At 32.4% G+C, this 20,926-nt stretch overlaps 1 protein-coding gene across 1 annotated transcript in view; it reads left to right on the top strand.

The window, feature by feature from the left end:
• The window catches only part of MGAT4A (alpha-1,3-mannosyl-glycoprotein 4-beta-N-acetylglucosaminyltransferase A), a 150,572-nt gene that overhangs the window by 113,402 nt on the left and 16,244 nt on the right, over positions 1-20,926 (top strand). The window contains exons 6-9 of the mRNA XM_051984692.1: positions 63-109; positions 1,646-1,759; positions 8,968-9,043; positions 19,553-19,667. Of these exons, the coding sequence (XP_051840652.1) occupies positions 63-109; positions 1,646-1,759; positions 8,968-9,043; positions 19,553-19,667 (352 nt within the window). The remainder of the gene's footprint in view (positions 1-62; positions 110-1,645; positions 1,760-8,967; positions 9,044-19,552; positions 19,668-20,926) is intronic.

Raw genomic sequence — 20,926 nt, 5'->3', positions numbered from 1 at the left:
GTTATATATAGCAATAAGTGTCCAAGAACATGAACATGACTAAACAAAATTTTTTTTTTCAGACGGATCTAGATTACGTCCACAGCGTTGTAGCCATTCTGGAGAAAGAGTAAGTTATTCCTAATTAAAGAATTAAATGATATTTTAATTATAATCTAATTGTCTATTAATCTTTTTTATTCAAAGAAAATATGAAATAGTACATCTTTTATGTGTACCTTTCTTGATAAAATTCAAAACATGATGTTAAATTTTATATCATTTTTCTGAAGTTACTAGGAAGTAGTTCATATGCCCATATAACCATCCCTAGATGGTTAACATGGTTAACACATGTTCAGAAGAGAATCTGCAAGTAATGGATCTTAAGATTCCTTTTCTTTTGAACTGTCAGTAACAATTTTTAATTCTAAAAGCCATGATATTTAGAGAATCCCACTTCTCCCAACTCTATGTCTTACCCATTCAGATTTTGTCCATTTGTCTTTATAAAGGTATGTTGATATTCAGTAAAATATTTTCAATTCAGCGCACATTTATTGAGAGCTTGCTCAGCTCAGACACTGTTAAGCAGTGGGAATACAAATGAGATAAGAGATAGTGCTTTCCCTTGAAGAGTATGCAGTCTAATAGGGGAAGACAGCACATAGAAAGAAGCAGGTGAGGCTGGGGGAGGGGATGGATGGAGCCAGGGATGAAGTTCCATGGAGTCCAAACAAGCAGAACTATTGGTGGAAAGTGAAACTTTCACTGGAAAGGAAATGGCTCAGTGGGTAGAGTGCTAAGCTTGTAGTCTGAAAAGATACTCACTAGCTTTGTGACTGGGAGCAAGAAGTTTCAATTCCATTAGCCTCAATCTGTTCAAGAAAGAAATGGTAAGCCACCCCAGTTTTGGGGGGGATGGTCAGATGGCACTGGGGGCAGAGTACTGGGCCAGGAGTCAGAAAGACTCATCTTCCTGAATTTAAATCTGGCCTCAGACGTTCACTGACCATGTGGCTCTGATCAAGTCAGTTTATCCTGCTTGCCTCAGTTTTCTTATCTGTAAAATGACCTAGAGAAGGAAATGTCAAACTATTATGGTATTTCTGCTGAGAAAACCCCCTAATGAAGTCATGAAGGGTTAGACAGGGATGAACAAGTGGATTCTTGCCCTTTATAGAGGACAGCTTTGGAATGATTTTAGTTTTCCACTCTCTGGCCCTCTAATCAGAGTGGAGAAGAGACTGAAGGAGTTGAGAAGTTATAGAATGTCTAAAACCAAAAGGAAGTTAAAAACATGGTGATGAGATTTCTGGTGATCTGCTTATCTTGGGGTGGGGCAAGTCTAAAACAAGCCAAGGTTCTATCTATTACTCTTTGAGTTTTGACCTAAGCAATTTTCATGACATTCTATCATTGAAATTTATCTTAAGGTTTCTGTAATTGGACATTTAAGATGTAGTACAATTTGCTTTTTTTTTTCTTCCATCAGAGAAATAATGCTATTTTGCTTATTGTCATTTTGATGAATGAGATAGATGAACAAATTCATTTAACATATTTATTGCAATGATTGATGATTTGTTTTCTATCAAATTTAGTAAGAATGGCAAGAAGAAAACTAAACTAATTTAAATAACTCAGTTGACCTTTCTTTTGATAGATTTTCTACGGAAATCAATTCTGGTTTGATGGAAATAATATCCCCTCCTGCAACTTATTATCCTGACTTCACAAATTTAAAGAAGACATTTGGAGACTCAAAAGAAAGAGTAAAGTAAGCTTTTAAAAAATAACTTAACTTTTGTTGTTTATACAATACTTGAATATAATTTTTTGGATAGCAATATTTGAGGGTATTTTGAATAAAAATAGTAAGGACCAACATGTCAAGGATTTTATATAGTAGGTGTTTCAAGGCACTTTACACAGATTATCTCACTTGAGCTTCACAAATGGTGAAGTAAGTCTTGGTGATATCTCCATTTTACAGATAAGAAAACTGAGAGTTGAATAAGAAAGCTGAAGTTTAATGATTTGCTCAAGATGAGATAGTAAATGAGTTTGTTGCCTCTAAATCTCAAGACAGTATTATTTAAGATGTTCTGAAGATTTGTATCTATTAATTTACTTTTAAAAAATATGTAACAAACAAATAATTTCAAAAGTTCAAACAACAATAATACACCTATTAAGTACCAACTGAATATAGAAAGTAGCTAGGTGCTTATGGGAAATAAAAGTTTCAGATAATCTATTAAGTTTTTGACTTTACATACAATCTAGTTAACTGTAAAATTAGATTTGTAATTTCATTTATCTAAGATACTAGGCCAACTTTTTTAGATGTTGCTTCACTGAATAGAATTAGATAATATTTATAATGTTTGAATTGCTTGCTTTGGTTATTGTGTTCTATTTCATTTAGCATTTATTTAGAGGATCCTATATACAACATATTGAACTAAGCAGTGGAGTTTCTTTTGTTGTCATAGCATTTATTACAGAACTTTAATTCCATATTATAGCCCATTTTACAAAGAAGCACATCTATGAACAAGAGAGTCCTGCTGAGATTCAAACTGAGTCCTGTTGTTTTCCTGTATCTGTTCCCCCAAACCACACTCCTCCCAATGATTTTTTTGTGTTCACATTGAAGCAGAACTGGTAGAAATATTACTTTACTTAAGTAAACATTTTAATACATTTTCATTTTTTTTCAAAAATTTGCTATATTAATGGATATTTTTGTCTTTTTACTCTACAGATATTCTTTTTAAAAAATTTTTTATTTTTAATAGCTTTTTATTTACAAATTATATGCATGGGTAATTTTACAACATTGGTAATTGCCAAACCTTTTGTTCCAATTTTTCCCTTCCTTCCCCCCACCCCCTCCCCTAGATGGCAGGATGACCAGTAGATGTTAAATATATTAAAGTAACAATTAGATACACAATAAGTATACATGACCAAACTGTTATTTTGCTGTACAAAAGAATCGGACAATGAAATATTATACAATTAGCCTGTGAAGGAAATCCAAAATGTAGACAGGCAAAACTATAGGGATTGGGAATTCAGTGTAATGGTTCTTAGTCATCTCCCAGAGTTATTTCGCTGGGCGTAGCTGGTTCAGTTCATTACTGCTCCATTGGAACTGATTTGGTTCATCTCATTGCTGAAGATGGCCAGATCCATCATAATTAATCATCATATAGTATTGTTATTGAAGTATATAATGATCTAGGAGAACTCTTTGAATGGGGGAAAAGACTTTCTTTAGAGAGAGTTTTATGGAGATGGATGAGGAGGGATTAAACTTTGGTAAACTTTGGTATTTGATTTGCTAAACCAATTTGTACTATAGAATTTTATTTTTAGGTGACTAAGATAATATTCAGCATCTGGAGAATAGATGTTATACAAAATTAGGCAAACTTTTCCAACAATTATCTGCAGTCATATCATAGGGCATTGCTTTGGGAACTTATATTTGCTAGACAATGTAAATCTTAGGTTAGGAAAGACTTTTCTAGTATAGAAAATCTGGCCTAAGGCTTATTTTTTGAGATTAAATTTTATTTTAAAAATATTACCAAGGATTTTTTTTTCTTCCTGTCTCTCCTTCACCCATTGCAAAACAAAACCTTTGTAACAAATGTATATAGTTAAGGAAAACACCAGCCATGTTCAAAAATGTGTATTTCTTGCTTCTTATTAGTCCATCACCTTTCTGTCGCGAAGAGGGTAGTGTTCTTCGTCATTGTTCCTTTAGAATCGTGTTCTTGTTTTTGTTTTTCTGCAGGGCAATTGGGGTTAAGTGACTTGCCCAGGTCACACAGGTAGGAAATATTAAGTGTCTGAGGCCGCATTTGAATTCAAGTTCTCCTAACTCCAGGGCCAGTTCTTTCTCTACTGGGCCACTTAGCCACCCTTTCAATCAGAATTAGTCTTTCAAAATGTTTAAATTTTATAATGTGGATGTCATAATATAAATTCTTCTGATTTAGCTCGCTTCACTCTGTATTACACCATATAGTTCTTCCCAGATTTCTTTGAAACTATCTTTCTCACAGCAATAATAATCCATTACATTCATATTTTGTTCAGCCATTCCCCATTTGATAGTAACCTTCTTATTTTCCAATTTATTGCTACTGTAAAAGAACTGCTATGAAGGTTTTTGTATATGTGGAATTATTTCTTCTTTCTTTGATTCCCTTTGGAGAATAGTTTTAGTAGTGGTAACCATTTGAGCATAGTAACAAATTGCTTTTCAGAATGGATAGATAAACTTACAACTTTACCAGCAATATATCTATGTCCTATTTTCTCACAGATCCTTAAGCATTTGTCAATTTCCTTTTTTTAATATCAACTTTGATCTGATGTGTATGAGGTGGAACTTAAGCGTTCCTTTCATTTACATTTCTCTGACTAATCATATCCTTTGGTCATTTATTAGATTTATTAGTTGAGAAAGGTTTTTATTCTTAAAAACTTGATTCTATTACTTATATATATTTTGAAATTTCAGAAGAACTTGCTGCAAAGGTGTTTTCCCAGGTTATAGTTTTCCTTATATTTTGCCGCCTTTGGTTTTGTTTGTATAAATTTTGTTATTAAATCTGTCCTTTTTATCTTTTGTATTCTTCTCTATACCTTGTTTGGTCATGATCTCTTCCTCTTCCATTGATCTGAAAGGGAAATTCTTCCTCATTCTTCTAATTTGTTTAGGTTGGGACCTTTTGTGTCTAGATCATGTATCCATTCAGACCTTTTGTTGGAATTTAGTGTGAGGTGTTGATCTAACCCTGTTTTCTTTCAGATTGCTGCCTAGTTTTCCCAGTAGTTTGTCAAATAGTGAGTCCTTACTATAGTAGCCAGTTTCTTTGGGTTTGTCAAATTGTAGACTTTTTTGTGTTTGCTTCTATATATTGCATATTTAATCTGTTTCATTGGTCTCCCTTTTTGGTTTTTTAGCCAGTATCTAGTTATTGTGATGATTACTCTTTTTTGAGGTATAATTGAGATTTCTTATTGCAAGCCCTGCTTCTTTCCTACTTTTTCCCCATCATTTCCTTTGAGATTCTCAACTTTTTGTTCTTCTAGTTGAATTTTTTTTTTCAGTTTCTTTAATCACCTGAAGCTTACTAAATTAACAGATGTTTATCTTTCTTAACCTTACCCATTCCAAACTGAGTATTTTGGGGGCATGATTTTGATGCCTTTTTTCTCCCCAAAGCTTATACTAGTCTTATAGAGGTATAGAATATTTTGAAACCTCATGCTTGTATATAATGAATACCCTATTCAACAAAAGAGTCTGAAGTTACTGGATTTGAATATTGATTAGAATTTCAGAAAATGGAATTGCCTATATCTTAAAAAACAAGAAATTACCAATTACCAATATGCCAGCCATATCAGAATCGGCCTTGTAGGCAAATCATTATTTTATAGACCAGCTCAAGTAAATCAAAAGTAAATAGTAAATTTTTGAAGAAAGTATAAAGAAGACATGAAATGTAATGAAAGGAGCTCTAATCAGACCTATTTAAACTAATGTAAACTTAGAAAAATAGAAATTGGACAGGCGTTACATATATCGATTACATCTATCGATAAAGTTTAATTTAAAAAAATCAATCCTGAAACTTAGAAAACTAATAGAGCTTAGACGTCTCATCAGCCTATTAAATTTGAATGTCCTTAGTCAATAGTTGTAACTAGAGATAACCATGGTGTAGAATAAAGTTTATTTACAGGTCATTCCAGAAAAGGATGGGGGAATCCTGAACAAACAATATTGTTTCACATAATAATGAAAAGCAATTGAAAAATTTTGCCTGCAGAGAGCTTAGCTTAGTGAGAGAACTAACTAAATCATATCATCTTGAAGAAAAATTATCAGTAAAACTCAAAGAAATACAACTAATTTAAAAGTGGAACTGATCTGTGGACATTTGTAATCTCTTTTCATTAACTACAATAGTTGAAATCCTATCACAATTACACTTTTACCTCAGTTTTTGATGTGTCATATGAAAAATTTGAGGTAGCTCAAATAAAAAGACATTCAAGGATTAATTTTCAAGATATCTTGGAAGGGAGAAATTCCATTAAAATCCAAAAAAAAAAAAAACCCCAAAGATGATGCTTTTAATACTGCTATGCCTTTTCTCCTGCTCTCTTTCTACCCCTGTAACCAAGAAGATATCAGTAATAATTAACTGAACTAATATGTCAAATTTCTCATCTCTACAAATCTTTGAGAATAATATCCTTAATGAAAACATGAGAAGGAAGTCTTAGAGAAGGGGCTACTTTTTTGCAGAAGAATTGCAGAAGAAAACTGGAAGGCCACTTGATATAGAACTTAGATTTAGATTGGTATCTTATATACTAAACTCCAAAAGGATTTCGGACCTAAATATAGAAGGGTGCATCATTAAAAAAAAAAAAATAGGGAAGTAGCTTTTACAGCTGTGGCTCAGGCAAGCGTTCATAACCAAAGGATATATAAGAAACTATAAAAGGAAAAAAAAAAAAACCAGGCAGTTTCAGTTATATATAATTTTTAAAACTTTGGCAATAACAAAATTAGTTTAGGTAGAATAAGAAGAAAAGCTGTCAATTGGGAGAAAACCTTTGCATTGTTTATCTCTGGTATCACTCATAAAAGCCAGTGATATGTGATGATACATAGCATATGGATATAATCTATAAGACTCAGAGCCATTTCCCAATAGATAAGTAAATGATCAAAGTTAATAAAAAATTTTTAAAGGAGAAATACCTCACATCCCTAATATTAAGAGAAATGCAAATTGTATTATATTGATGAAGATAATAACAGTTGACATTTTTATAGCTCTTTTAAGAGCTATAAAATTTTTACAGTATCTCCTTTTATATTAATAAAATAGTAATCAGTATTAGAGAAGCTATAAGAAGTCAGGCATATAGATGCATTGTTGGTAGAGCTGTGAGGAATCATTCTACAATTACATGAAAAGAATTATCTACATGAAAAGTCCATACTCTTTGGTCAAGTGATCCTATCAGAGAAATAAGTCCATGGCAGGAAGATCCCATTTATACCAAAATAATTAATAGCTAACATTTAAATAGTACTTTCAGGTTTACAAAACATTTTACTTTTTAATATAAAATATTCTCTATAGCACATTTTGTAGTACCCAAATAAGTACTAAAAGTGAACTTTTATCAATTGAAGAATGACTGAAAAAATTATGGTATAGAATACACCTATCATAATGAAAGTATGAGGAAATTAGAGAAACAAAGGAATGTATGAACTAGAAAGAGAATCTACTCAATGATAATGAAAATAAAATACTGAAAGAAAACAGAAATTGATCTGATACTTGGTTCCAAAGCATCGATGATGAAACATATTTGCCTCTTCCCTGTAGAAAGTGGTGGGTTATAGGTAGGAATGTTACATATGTAATTATTCTTGGCTTGAATAGAAAGTGTATCCTATAACCTTATACTAAACTGAAATATATGTCTTCAGTGATGTTCAGTAGTCCTAAGTAAAAGTTTCAAATGAGACATTAAGGCTATATATATGTAAAATATAGGTATGTATTGTATAAATGATCACTATTTTCTCCTTATTTCCAGATTCATTATATATAACTACACACTTTTAATTATTTTAGGTGTTTAATGTTTTAATGGATGTGCTGTATACATTCCAAAAAAATAATTCCTTGTTAATAGTATGTATTTATAAGTTCCTTTTTATAGGCAATATTTTGGTAATTGTATGAAGTAGGGGGGGAAAAAAGAGCCCAAAAAACAATCATACTTCCTCAAGGGAAATTCATGATTATTTAAAATAAATTGATTTAACCATCCATCATGGAAAATCAAGTGAATCTAAAAGAATTCTTTTCCAGACTCTGAAAAGCAGATATGTAAAGTTAGTCTATTAGGATATGTATATTTTCACCAGGTGCTGAGGATGAGTTGGCTAGGGATTCAGAATAAAGATCAATTTTGACTGTATTTGGGAAATTGTTTGGTAATATCACTTATCCCATCATGCATAATGCTGTCACAGAATCCCTCCTTCGTGCCACTCCAATGAAATCAGATTTATCTAAACATACAATTCCCAGCCCTGTAGGATTCTCAGTATGGAATAGTATATATTTAGAATGTTTTTGTAGAAGATAGTTGAAAAAAAATACAAAATGGTATAAATAATGTAAATGTCCATTGACAAAAAGGACAGTATGTGTATATATATGTGTATATATATATGTATTTGCAAGAAAAAAATTCAGATATACATTTGGAGAGGTTTGTTTTATTATTGCACTGTGATTCAGAGAATGCTGCTGTGGCTATTTTTTTTTTTTTTTTTTTGCTTAAATCCCATGCAATTTTGATTTTTTTCCCCTAAACCTCCTTTGATTTTTGATGTTGTTCAAATAATTTCTTTCCAAGGCAAAATTTACAGTGATGATCTTAGTCTTTCACTGATCTGTGCACTTTATTTTGGCTGCCTGCTTGTTGTAGGAATTTGTTGTAAATTGTTGTAAAAATTTCTAACTTGTTTGGTGCCTATTCTCTGATTATCTCCATCCTAAGTACATAAAAGAAGGAAGAATTATTGATTCATTTGTGCAAAGTTGGTGTATTTTCCCAAGGTGTATTAGAGTCTGTATAGCTCTGACCCCACTCAAAGTTTCCCTCCATTGACTAACCAGTTATGAAAAAGAGAAATACTAAATTAATTCTTTGAAGCTTTTCAAAAAGTTAAGAAAGCAAATCAGAAATATTACAAAATCCATCTTAACTCATTCACAATTTGAGAACTGATTATGAATTTAACTTGAACCTGATCAAGTGAGCTCTTTTCCACTAATGGAGTGGAACATAAGTATTTTATAAAATTCCACGTTTAATTTCTAATTCATGTTTTTGATGACTTTTTTATTTCAGGTGGAGGACAAAGCAAAACTTGGATTATTGTTTTCTTATGATGTATGCTCAGGAAAAAGGCATTTATTACATTCAGGTAGTGTGTTTTTAAAAGAATTATTTGTAGGATAGTTTTGTAAAATAAAAAAAAGATTTATAAGCATAATCTTGATACAGCAAGAAGGTTATAAAAATCCATTTAAAATGTATAATTTCATTTCCATCTTATAAATTCTAAATTTTCCTAAAGAGGTAGGTTTAAAGATTTAAAAACTTGGAGTCCTCTTTTTATTTGTTAAAATGTCATAAATTTTAAAATAACATTGAAGTGAAATGCCTTCAAAACTACTACTTTGTAATTTATGATAACATAGACAAGGTCTGGACTAAAGTTTATCTTTGCTTTAAATTAATAAAAATAAAAATCAATGCTTTTTAAGAGCTTTTGATTGCATCAGTATATTTAAAACACTTAAGGGTACTAACTTTTATCAGTTTCCCTCATATATTCTAGAACAAAGATGTCAAATTCTTGGCCTTCTCTCAGCACTCCTGAATGGAGCCAAAACCAGATTAAAAGATAATTGGAAATCGTTAACTAAAATAAATAAAAGTAAATACAACATAAATATTGTTAAATTGTGGTTTTCAAAGTCAATATATGGCCAGTAGAAATCAGCTTTTTTTTGAGTTTGACATCAGTGCTCTACAACAAAGTTTCTTAAACTATGGGTTGCAACCCCATATAGAGTCACATAACTAAATATTGGGGTCACAAACTTATGATTTATTATCAGTATATTTTTAATTTGTATACCTGTTTTATGTACATATATATCTGGGGTTGCATAAAAATTTCTTGGGCAAAAAGGAATTCATGAGTGGAAAAACTTTAAGAAGTCCTGGTCTATCTAGAATTACTGAGATAGCCTCATAGAAGATTGAAAAGTAGGGTGACGTTTACGTGATTTGGGTTCTAGTTCCAGTTATTTCACTGATTTGCTCTGTGAGCTATATCAAATAACATAGAGTTACTGGACTTTAATCTTCTCAATTGTAAAATAAGGACATTGAACTAAGTTCATCTTTTGGATCAGTTGTAAAAGTAATGAAACTGTTCTGTGTTTTATGAACAACTGTACCCATTAGGCATTGGTCTTATTTATTTGTTAAAGCATACCCCTGAGGTTTTCAAAAATACTTTTTTTAAAGTCCAGTTTGAGGTACTAAATATTTTTATAGTAATAAAATTGTATTTCTTTAAAATGTTTATTATTTTAATTGGTCTTCTCCCCAGTAGTGTAAATTAGTGAGATTTTATTCTATGAGATTATAAAACAAATTCATCTTAGATTCTTATGTAGCCTTATGTAGCCATTAACTTATGGTATTGGTTTAATAGAACTTGTGACTGATGAAATAATGGGCAGGAGCACATAATGTTCACCTGTCTTGATTTGTATGAATAGTTGCTGTGGGAGTTCACAGCAGATCATATCTCTGTCAGTAGGCTTCTAACACTTCCAGGATAAATTCCTTTGGCAGTTGTAACACTCTGGTGGCAGCATTTATACAATCCTGCTGCCCTCACTATGACAGATAGTGGTACAGATGATAGATAGATAGATCCTCTCATAAATAACATTGCTAATATTGCACACATATTCCTGTAATGCATAGATTGTAGACTATGCGTAAATTCTTAGATCAAGTTTATGCTTTGCTTGTCATCCTCCAGAAAAAAAAAAAAAATAGTCCAGTTGAGTTTTCCCCTTTGTGTCTCTAGGTTTTTGCAGTCATTCTGTTCATATTCTATATGATAACTACAAACATACTTAGTATATTAGTTATATCACACTATTTTTGTGATTCTAGTCATCACTTTTTTTTGGTAAAGTTTTTATTAATATTTTTTATTTTTATACCATAGAACTTTTATTTTATACCATAGAACTTTTATTTTCCTCTTGAAACAACTTCATTGACCCTTCCTCGTAAAAAAGAAAAACAGTTAAGCAGAACCAAATAAGAATAACCATAGATAATGGCAAATACCAAATTCCATATCTATACTCTCCCAGCTCTGTACTGAGAGAAGTATATTTTATTATTAGCTCTCTGTGACTGAGATTGCTTCTTTTAATTAAATAAGATAGCTATTTTTCAGTGTTATTTTCATTTACATTATTGTAGGCAGTGTATATATTTTTCTCTTAGTTCATTTTATTGTGCTCTGCATTTGTTGACACAAGTCTGGGATGTTTTTCTGAATTTATTTATTCATAATTTCTTATAACACAGTAATACTTCATTAAATTCATATACCAGAATAACAATAGTTACTCCTCAAGGTATAGATACTTCATTTTTCTTGCAGTATTTTACTATTACCAAACTTTCTGATATTAATATTTTGGTATTTTTCAATCTTTGCCTTCCTTGCAATTATTCACAGTAGTGGAATGCCAAAGTCAACAGGTATAAACTCTTTGATGATTTTTCTCCCATAATTCCAAATTATTTTCCAGAACAATTGGATCAATTTACAGTTCTTCCAACAGTATATGGATATGCCCAACTTCCACAGTCCTTGCATTGCTGACTATAATAATTTTTAAAATCATTTTTGCCATTTTGAAGGGTGGGAGCTTAGAGTTACTTCCATTTGGCTAGTTTTTTATTTATTTTAGAAACTAATAGAAAGTTTATTCTGTATTTTTTTTACATTTAATATTTTTACTCTCCCCATTTGCATGTAAAACAATTTCTTATATTTAAAACAAAACAAAACATTGAGTTCCAGATTCCCTCCCTTAAAGAAGATAAGTTCTTAGGTGAAGTTATGCTGAAAGAAAACTTTCTTTCTACGCCCCCCGCCCCCCAAAAGAAAGAAAGAAAGATAAAGTTGTAAAGAGTATCTTTCAGTCTGTATTCACACAAAATCAGTTCTTTCTCTGGATATGGGTAGCATTTTTCATCATATAGCCTTCAGAGTTCTCATGAATCACTGTATTATTGAGAATAGCAGTCATTCATAGCTAGTTGATCATTCCATAACATTGTTATTAATTTCTATACAATACATTTCATTTTGCTTGAGTTCATGGAGAACTTTCCAGATTTATGTGAGAGCATCCTATTCACTGTTTCCCATAAAACAGTAATATTCCATCATAATTATATACCACAGTTTATTTAGCCATTTCCCAATTGATGGGCATCTCCTCAGTTTCCAATTCTATCCTATGAAAAGAAAGGTGTTATGAATATTTTTGTGCATATAGGTCCTTTATCTTTTTTTTTTTTTTAATTTTTTTTTTTAGGATTCATGTCTAGTAGTGATATTGTTGGGTCAAAGGAGATACATGATTTTATAGTCCTTTGAGCATAGTTCATACCTTTTAATTACTTATCAATTGAGGAATGACTTTTTTTTAAAATAACTTTGACTCAATTCTTGTACATTTGAGAAATGAAGCCTTCTTCAGAGAAAAAGTCCTTCAAAATTCTTTACCCAATTATTATTGCTAACTGTATTTCTTCCCTGTTTAGTCTCTCTTTCCTTTCATCCTCCCTTCCCTCCCCCTCTTCTCCTCCACTGTAAAAGCTTTTTCTTGCCTTTTTTATGGCAGATAATGAAGGACATTCTACCTCTCTTTTTCCCATTATCCTAATACATTCCTTTCTCACCCTTTAATTTTATTTTCTTTTAGATATTATTCCTTCATATTCAACTCACACTTGTGCCCTCTGTCTATATATACATTTTTTAACTGCCTTAATAATGAAAACATTCTTATGAGTTACAAGCATCATCCTCCCATACAGGAATGTAAACAGATAAACCTCATTAAGTCTCTTAGAGCCCTTTCCTGGTCATCTCCTCGTGCTTCTCCTGAATCCTATATTTGAAAATCAGGTTTTTTATTCTGTTTTAGTCATTTCATCATGAATGCTTGAAAGTCCTCTATTTCATTGAATTTCCTATCTTCCTCTAAAAGCTTATACTCAGTTTTGCTGAGTAAGTGATTCTTAGTTGCAATCCTTAGCTCCATTGCTTTCTGGAACATGATATTCCAAGTTCTCTCATCCTTTATTGTGGAAGCTGCTGGATCTTGTGTTATTCTGATTGTGGTTCCACCCTACTTGAATTGTTTCTTTCTGGATACTTGCAGTATTTTCTCCTTGACTTGAGGGTTCCAGAATTTGACTATAATATTGCTGGAGTATTAATTTTATTTTGGAATCTCTTTCAGGAGGTGATTGATAGATTTTTTCCATTCTATTTTACTCCCTGTTCTAGAACATCAAGACAGTTTTCCCTGATAATTTCTTGAAAGATGATGTCTAGGCTTTTTTTTTAAATCATAGTTTTCAATAGACCAATAATTTTAAAATTGTTTCTCCTAGATCAGTTGTTTTTCCAATGAGATATTTTTCATTGTTTTTTATTCATAGGGTTTTTTGTTGTTGTTGTTGTTTTTGGTTTTTTTGGATCTTGATTTCTCATAAAGTCATTAGCCTGCATTTGCTCAGTTCTGATTTTCAAGGAATTATTTTTCTCAGTGAGCTTTTGTATCTCCTTTCCCATTTGGCCAATTTTACATTTTAAGGCATTCTCCTCCTTAGCTTTTTGTATTTCCTTTTGTAATATTCTCAATTCTCTTCCAAATTTTCCTCTCTCTCTCTTACTTGATTTTCAAAATCCCTTTTGGGCTCTTCCATGGCCTGAGAACAATTCTTATTTTTCTTGGAGGTTTTGGATATAGGGGCTTTGTCTTCTGAGTGTGTGTTTTGATCTTCCTTGTCATTATAGTAACTTTCTTTGGTCAGAATCTTTTTTATTAGTCTGCTCATTTTCCCCACCTATTACTCTTTGTTAAAGTAGGGGGCGGTGCACTGTACCCAACTTGAGGGGTTTTATACAACTATTTTCAGAGATCCTTCTAGGGACCAGAAACTGGTTTCTGTCCTGGAGCTGTGAGGAGTGTCCCTGCTCCAATGTGGCTGTAAGATCGTGTGCTAAAGCAGCAGAGTTCCCTCAGAGCTGATAAAGAGACTTCCTATCACTGGGGTTTCTGGAAACTGTGGCTTCTGTCCATGCTTGTTCCTGGTTTCCTAAAGCCCTCTCACCCTGATTGAGGCAAACCTTTCCTGCTGACCTTCTATCTGAGCAGAGAGGTCTGGATAGCATCAGTACTGCTGCTGACCTAGAGGCTCCTAAGGCCATTCCTGATTTGCTAGTGCTGGGGCCAGGAACAGAGGCTGATGGTCTGTGCTGGGACTCATGCTGGACTCCCCTCTCGTGCCACAGACCTTGCCTGTTGACCTTCTAAGTTGGCTTTGGCTGGAAAATATTCCACTCTATATTTTTGTGTTTTTCTGGCACTCTTAAGATTTGTTTAGTCGTTATTTAAAGGAATTTGAAGGGGGTTGGGGGAGAGCTGGGTAAATCTCTGCTTTTAGTCTGCCATCTTGGCCCTGCCTCTCTTTAAATATTTCTTATAATTATTATTATTGACTTGATGCAGTTTTACATATGATTATATGTAGTTCTTTTGAAAAATTTTTTTATCTTTTAACCATCCATCTCTTAGGGAAAAGCTCTTGGTTTTAAATATTTGCATGAGTTCCTAATATATTTTTATATTTGGCTTTTTCATGGAAGTTATTTTTTCTTAGTAATCTTTCTTCTTAGATAAACTAGATTGATTTTTTTTGTGGAAAAAAGTTTTATAATTTTATATAATTGAAATTATCTTTTATATTTTATGATCATTTCAATCCTTAGTTTGGTTAAGAAGTCTCTCTCTGTCTGTCATTGTCTTTTATCTTATAATATGGCTTTTTAGTTTTGGTTGTGCATCCATTTAGGAACTTATTGTTGGTATATCTGTCGATTAGCAAGCATTTATGCAATGCCTACTATGTAATTTAAACTAGTGCCTAGTTTGAGATGCTGTTATAAAATTATTTCTGCCAAATTGCTTTCAGTTCTTGTAGTATTTCTCATCAGATCAGGAGTTGTTTCTGCATCTTAGCTCTCTAGTCTCTTTCACCTAAAGTAAGTGCCCTAAGTCCTCTCTCGTATTTCCCACAAATTGTCACAGGAAGTGTCATTGTTAAGTGATGTCTGAGGTCTTTTCCAACTTTCTTGGCCTGTGAGAAGATAGATGCTTATATTATACTTTTGTATCTTAATCACCACATTTTAGTGATCATGAGCCTTTTCTAGTCTCATATGATCTATTGGCTAGTATCTGATTGAACTTGTAGGAAGGTCTTTGCTTCTAATGTTTACTATCTGGGTGATGTTGGGCAGCTCTTAGAGTTATAAAGAACTAAGTCTTCTCAACTGAATTATAAGAGAGTGTGCCCCAGGATGCTTCTGCTGCAAAATCATGGGTTCTTAACATAGTGACATAATAGGCATCCATGCCAGCTTGTCTGTAAATATTACATATTATTATCATTTTGTCAGTGATCTCTAGTCCCTGCACCTGTGAGGAGCACAAAGTTAAAACCTGACTTTATTATTCCTTTATACTTTGCTAATTTTAACTTATCGTCCCTTCTTTTTTCTTAGTGAAAGTTTCTACTGTTGCTTTCCCTTTCTTTCCCTGATGATTGGTTAGTCAAGAAGCCTGGGTTTTTGGAAAGCACTTTTTCTTATCATTGTGACATAAAGGGACCATAACAAGGGCCCCTCTTTCCTCCCCCCCAAAAAAAAATATATATTCAGACTTCTGGATTATTGTCTGGTTTTGGAAACCACAGTTTAGAAAAGACAGTAAGAAATTTGAGCCTATCCTGAGAAGGGTGACCCAAGGTAGTGAAGATATTTTAAACCATGCTATATGGAAGATGCTTGAGGGAACTAAATGTTTTACTTGGGAAAGAAGAAAGTTAATCATGACTTGAATATTTTCTTGAAACATTTGAAGAATTTTGTTGTGTTGGAAAGAGATTAGTTTTAGAATTCTATATTCTAAAGAAGATAATTAACCAATGAGAGAAAGAACATTTCATTAGAGACATTAAAAAAATGAAATGGACTGCCTTGTTAAGGTATCATTCCTTGCCACCTCCTACCCATGACCTTTTCGGATTTCCTTCACCTTATTATTGCTCTCCATCTCCTTAAATTATATCTTATTTACTTTTCTACGTACACGTTATACATAACCCTTTAGTGTAAAATAATCTTTTTGAGAAAGAAAAATCTCATTTTTAATTTTGTATCTAATGATACTTTGTACATGAGGGAAACTTAAGAATTTTTTGTTTTGTTTTAAAATTATATTAATGCCTTTTGTTTTTATAACAGCATTTCCTATTGTTCACCAACATATAACTCTCCCTTGTAGCCACAAAGAGGTATGGTGGATATTAACATAGTTGCTTGTTTCTCTAGGATCCTCAGGGGAACTGGTTTTTATTCACTTCTTGGCCCTATTCATGTATTAGCCTAATTCTTCTATATGGTGACATTATTCTAGGGGTAGCTATATGTCCAACAATCATATCACTAATCTACTTCACTTCTTTCTTTAATAACTTCAATCAGTCTGTCAGCAAGTATATTTTAACCAATTACTTTGTGTTGGATCCTGAACTAGTCCTTGAGGCTACAAAGAAATGTCCTGCCCTCAAGGAGCTCACTTTCAATTGAGAGAGAAATGCAAATACCAATGTACAAGTGAGATCTAGTTTAAATAGAAGAGATTCTTGAGGGAAAGTTAAGTTGCAGGGTAGAGGTTTGGAGGCAAGAAAGCTATCATGCACTGGATCTTGCTGGATCTGTGCCAGATGGCACTGTGCCAGAACCATTATTTTTGTATGTATTTGAACTAAATAAAAGGTGACAAAAATAGAAGCATCACTTATATATACAGTAACATTAACATAAAAATATATAATTTTGAAGATATAATTACCATGATCCAGAGGACCAATAATGAAGCTTGATAACAACCTACTGATAAATGATGGATTCATGGTATAATGTTTCATTTTATTTTTAACATAGTCAGGGAGAGGAAATTTTTTTGTTTTTTGTTTTTTCCCCCAGTGGTGTAATTGCTGGGAAGGAAAAAATAGATTTTTGTTAATTTAGAAAAAAATAAGTTTGAAAGCCAGATTTGATGGTGCATATCTTGTAATCTGAGCCTCTAGGGAGTCTAGAATTTTTGGATTTCTTGAATTTGGGAGGTCTGAGCTGAAGGAGGCTAAGCTAATTGAGTTCTACAATATGTCTAGCATCAATATTTGTGGCCTCCAGGTTAGCTATGGAAAGGTGAATCAGCCCTAGTTGGCATTGGAGCAAGTCAAAACTCCTGTCACACAGGAGTGTCTCATGAGTGGACTCATTTCAAATTAAAAAATAAAGCAAAACACAAAAAATTGTTGACTTAAAACTCTACAGCCTAGGCTCTGCGCCTCCTAGTTCCCTTTCCTTGAGAAGACTTTCCATGCACTCAGTATATATCATGTATCCATATGTTGTTCCACTTCTTTTTTGCTGACCCAAGTTCAAATCCAGCCTCAGACACTTGTTGTTTGACCCTGGGCAAATTATTTAATTCCGCTGCCTCCCTTTTCTTCCCACTTCTTGCAAAAAAGTAAGAAGTATATTATGGAACATAAACTGACTATTCTGTTCTATTCCCATATTCAGCCCTTACTGAAGATGAAAGCTATTTCTATGTTGCAGTTCATCTATCTCTCCCTCTTCCTCTTTCCTCTCTGTCCCTCTCCTCTCCTTCCTTATCTCTTCCTCTTTCTTTTCTCTCAGCCTAGGAATAAATATTAATCCACAAGTTCAGTGTCCTATTTTTAATTTCCAATCTCCCCATAAAAGCTAAGAGAATTCATGCACTTAACTGACTATCCTGAAGTTAGAGTTCAGAATGGGCAGCCTGTGGCAATTCTGATGGTAGCAACTGTGCAAATTGAACAACAGAATTTAGGCTCTAAGGTCCTTCCTCAGGATAGGAGATTTCAGCAGCTTTGGTCTGCCCTATTAACCAAGGAATGGAAGCAGTCCAGAGGCTAATGCCAATGAGTCCTGCCTGTCCTCAATCTAATGGCAACAGCAGCATAGAAGGCCAGTCATGGCTTTGGATATTTGGTCCTTGGGTCTCTTTAAGTCCCTCTTGCCTTCATAGATCTCCCCTTTTGTCCTCTACGATTCATGTAAGCTTAGGAGGCTAAATGAGTTTAGAAAGCCATCACTGAAGCTGATGGGAGGCATAGAATGCTCATATTGCCTATAATGAAATCAACCAAATTTAGCTGGGGCCTCTTGTTAGCATTTCACATCTGTAAGTCCCTTACCTTTCTGCTAGATGAAGGGAGGTGTGTTTCTTTTGTTTCTTTTCTAAGACAAAGATTAGAGTATTATAGCTAATGAGAGTTGGCTGCCTTTTAGGACTGTTTTTTTGTTCTCTTCATAAATATTGAATTGGATTGTATTGAATTAATGAGTTCTCTGTCTCTTAGAGGTATTCAAGCAGAGGTTGGTCTTGTTAACTGTGTTGTATAAAGAAGATTCCTGCTTTAGTTAGGGGTTAGACTGCAGTGATCTCTGAGGTTCTCCGTCTAAAATTCTATTATTTCATAAAATCTTAATGAGTTATAGATTATAGAATTTGATCAGTCATTATAATAGCACATAATAGAAATATAACATATACATAATAATAAAATGCTTAAGATTTAAACATAGCTCTTTTCTGAAAAACTCAAAAGTATTTGTTTCATATTTACTATGACATTTTATTTTAGCATTAGCCAAATGTTGTATCTGAAGCTTGCTCTTTATCCCACTGATAATACAAGTATTTGGGGTATGATAATTATAGATATTTGGAAGATTTTTAGATTTGAGTAGAGAATTTCCTCTTAAAGATTGTTATTTATATTCAATTTCAATAGTATTTTCTCTCCATGAAATTGAATGCTTATATAAATTAGTGGAATTTCATAATACCTGTAAGAAAAAGAAAGTCAGAAGAAAGATAGAAAATGAAGAAAACTGAGATTGAAAGAAAATGGAAGAGAAAATACTGAAAAATATATATTGGTAATTCTTGCCTTATGAGAAGAAATGTCAGTAACTTTTCTCTCTTCCTTTGGGTCAAAGGTTCCCAAAAATCAAAAACAAAAATAAAAAAATATCAGTGTTAGGTCTTGATGCCACCTCATGGGAAGACATATCACTCTCCTCTGTGTTTTGCTTAAAATCTTTTTAATTAATAAAACAAATTTGTTTCCTCCCAATGAAATGAAGGAATTGAAGTGTTATATGCATTAAGAAATTTTGGGACATTTTAGATTTCTGAATGAAGGAACTTTTCTTAAAAGGTTGATTAAAAGCCCCCCCCCCCCTCCCCCTAACATAGTATTTCATTATTATTGTGTGATGGAGACATGAGTGAAAGTATTCTGATAAGTTATGTTCCATTTTTTTTCTTACTTTCTTTTAAATTATTCTCATATTCATGTTGGTCTTAGATTTTTAAGCCAAACATTTCTTTGATAGTTACTAAATCGAATTTTAGGCTGTACTTTCTTATTACTAATATAATTGCTTCCTTTTCCCTAGCTTGAAGATGACATTGTTGTTAAGCAGAATTACTTCAGTACAATAAAGAATTTTGCACTTCAGGTCTCTTCTGAAGACTGGATGATTTTGGAGTTTTCCCAGCTTGGTTTCATTGGTAAGAAAAATAAAAGTTTATTAGTTTTTCATATAATGTTAGTTTTTTCAGAATATTTAATTGTTATTTTAGCTTAAAGTTCATCTTTTATTGAACATGGAAAATATTTAAATATTTTAAGACTTATTTTTAAGGAAAATTGCATAATTTGGAGAATATTAAAGTCAGAAATAATGGCATGATTGAATTTTATGAATTGTGGTTCCATATAACAAGTCTCAAATAAGAAAAATAATGTTGAAGTGTGCTACAAGATTATAAGATCATACAAGTAGACTAGAAGGGACCTTAGAGGACAGAAATATGTTCAACCCTTTCATTTTATAGATGAGAACTCAAGAATTTAAGCACCTTCCTAGATTGACTCAATAACTTTCTGATTCAGATTTTGAGCCCAGGGCTTCCTGATTCCTAGTAGATTGCTCTGTCTCCTGTGCCACTTGTGGTATTTGTAGCACACAGTTAAAAAATGTTTTGGGAGCATTATTTCTTCAGCTGGAAGAGTGGAAATCCCTGTTTTATGGTTTTCTTGCACTAAGATAATAAAGAAGACATTAAAAAATTGAAGTATTGATTTACAGATTTAAATATAAAATTTAGAAGACTATTATTCCTAGCTCTAAAAGTATTTTAAAATGTCTCTTACTTTACCTTGTTATTCATTTAGTACTCAAATACTTTAAAATTATAAAAGAAAGCTGAAATAGTGTGAAATTTCTAAAACAGATTCCTTTTTTATGGAGATAGAAACTGAGCCAAATCCAGCATATGTTTTGCAGTTATACAGTTCTAAAATTTGATTGTAATTTAAATCATTTATGTTCCATCATTGTGGCAATTGAATTCAATTAAACAAGCATTTATTATGCCCAAAACTTTGTGCTAAGTACTAGAGAGATGATGTGATTTAGTAGATAGAAATCTGGATTTGGAGGCAAGAAGACATGACTTCAGACCTCAATTCACACTATCTTTGAGACACTGAAACTTAGTTTCTTATTTTGTAAATTGGGAATAATAGCATCCACTTGACAAGAGTTTAGTAGAATCCAAAGAGATAATATATGTAAAAGGCTTAATGATAGTACATACCTCATGGAATTATTCCAAGGATCAAATGAGATACTATATGTAAACATTTTGTAATCTTAAGATTCTACATAATAATTATTATGGAATGGAGGAATAATTATATATGGTGCATCTCCATATGATCAGAAGACTATTATCTGATTTGCTGTGTCTTTTGTGCTTATTGT

The sequence above is a fragment of the Antechinus flavipes genome, chromosome 3, assembly GCF_016432865.1.
Source record: "Antechinus flavipes isolate AdamAnt ecotype Samford, QLD, Australia chromosome 3, AdamAnt_v2, whole genome shotgun sequence".
In the NCBI taxonomy this organism is placed as follows: Eukaryota; Metazoa; Chordata; class Mammalia; order Dasyuromorphia; family Dasyuridae; genus Antechinus; species Antechinus flavipes.
This window is presented reverse-complemented; position numbering and strand designations above follow the sequence as displayed.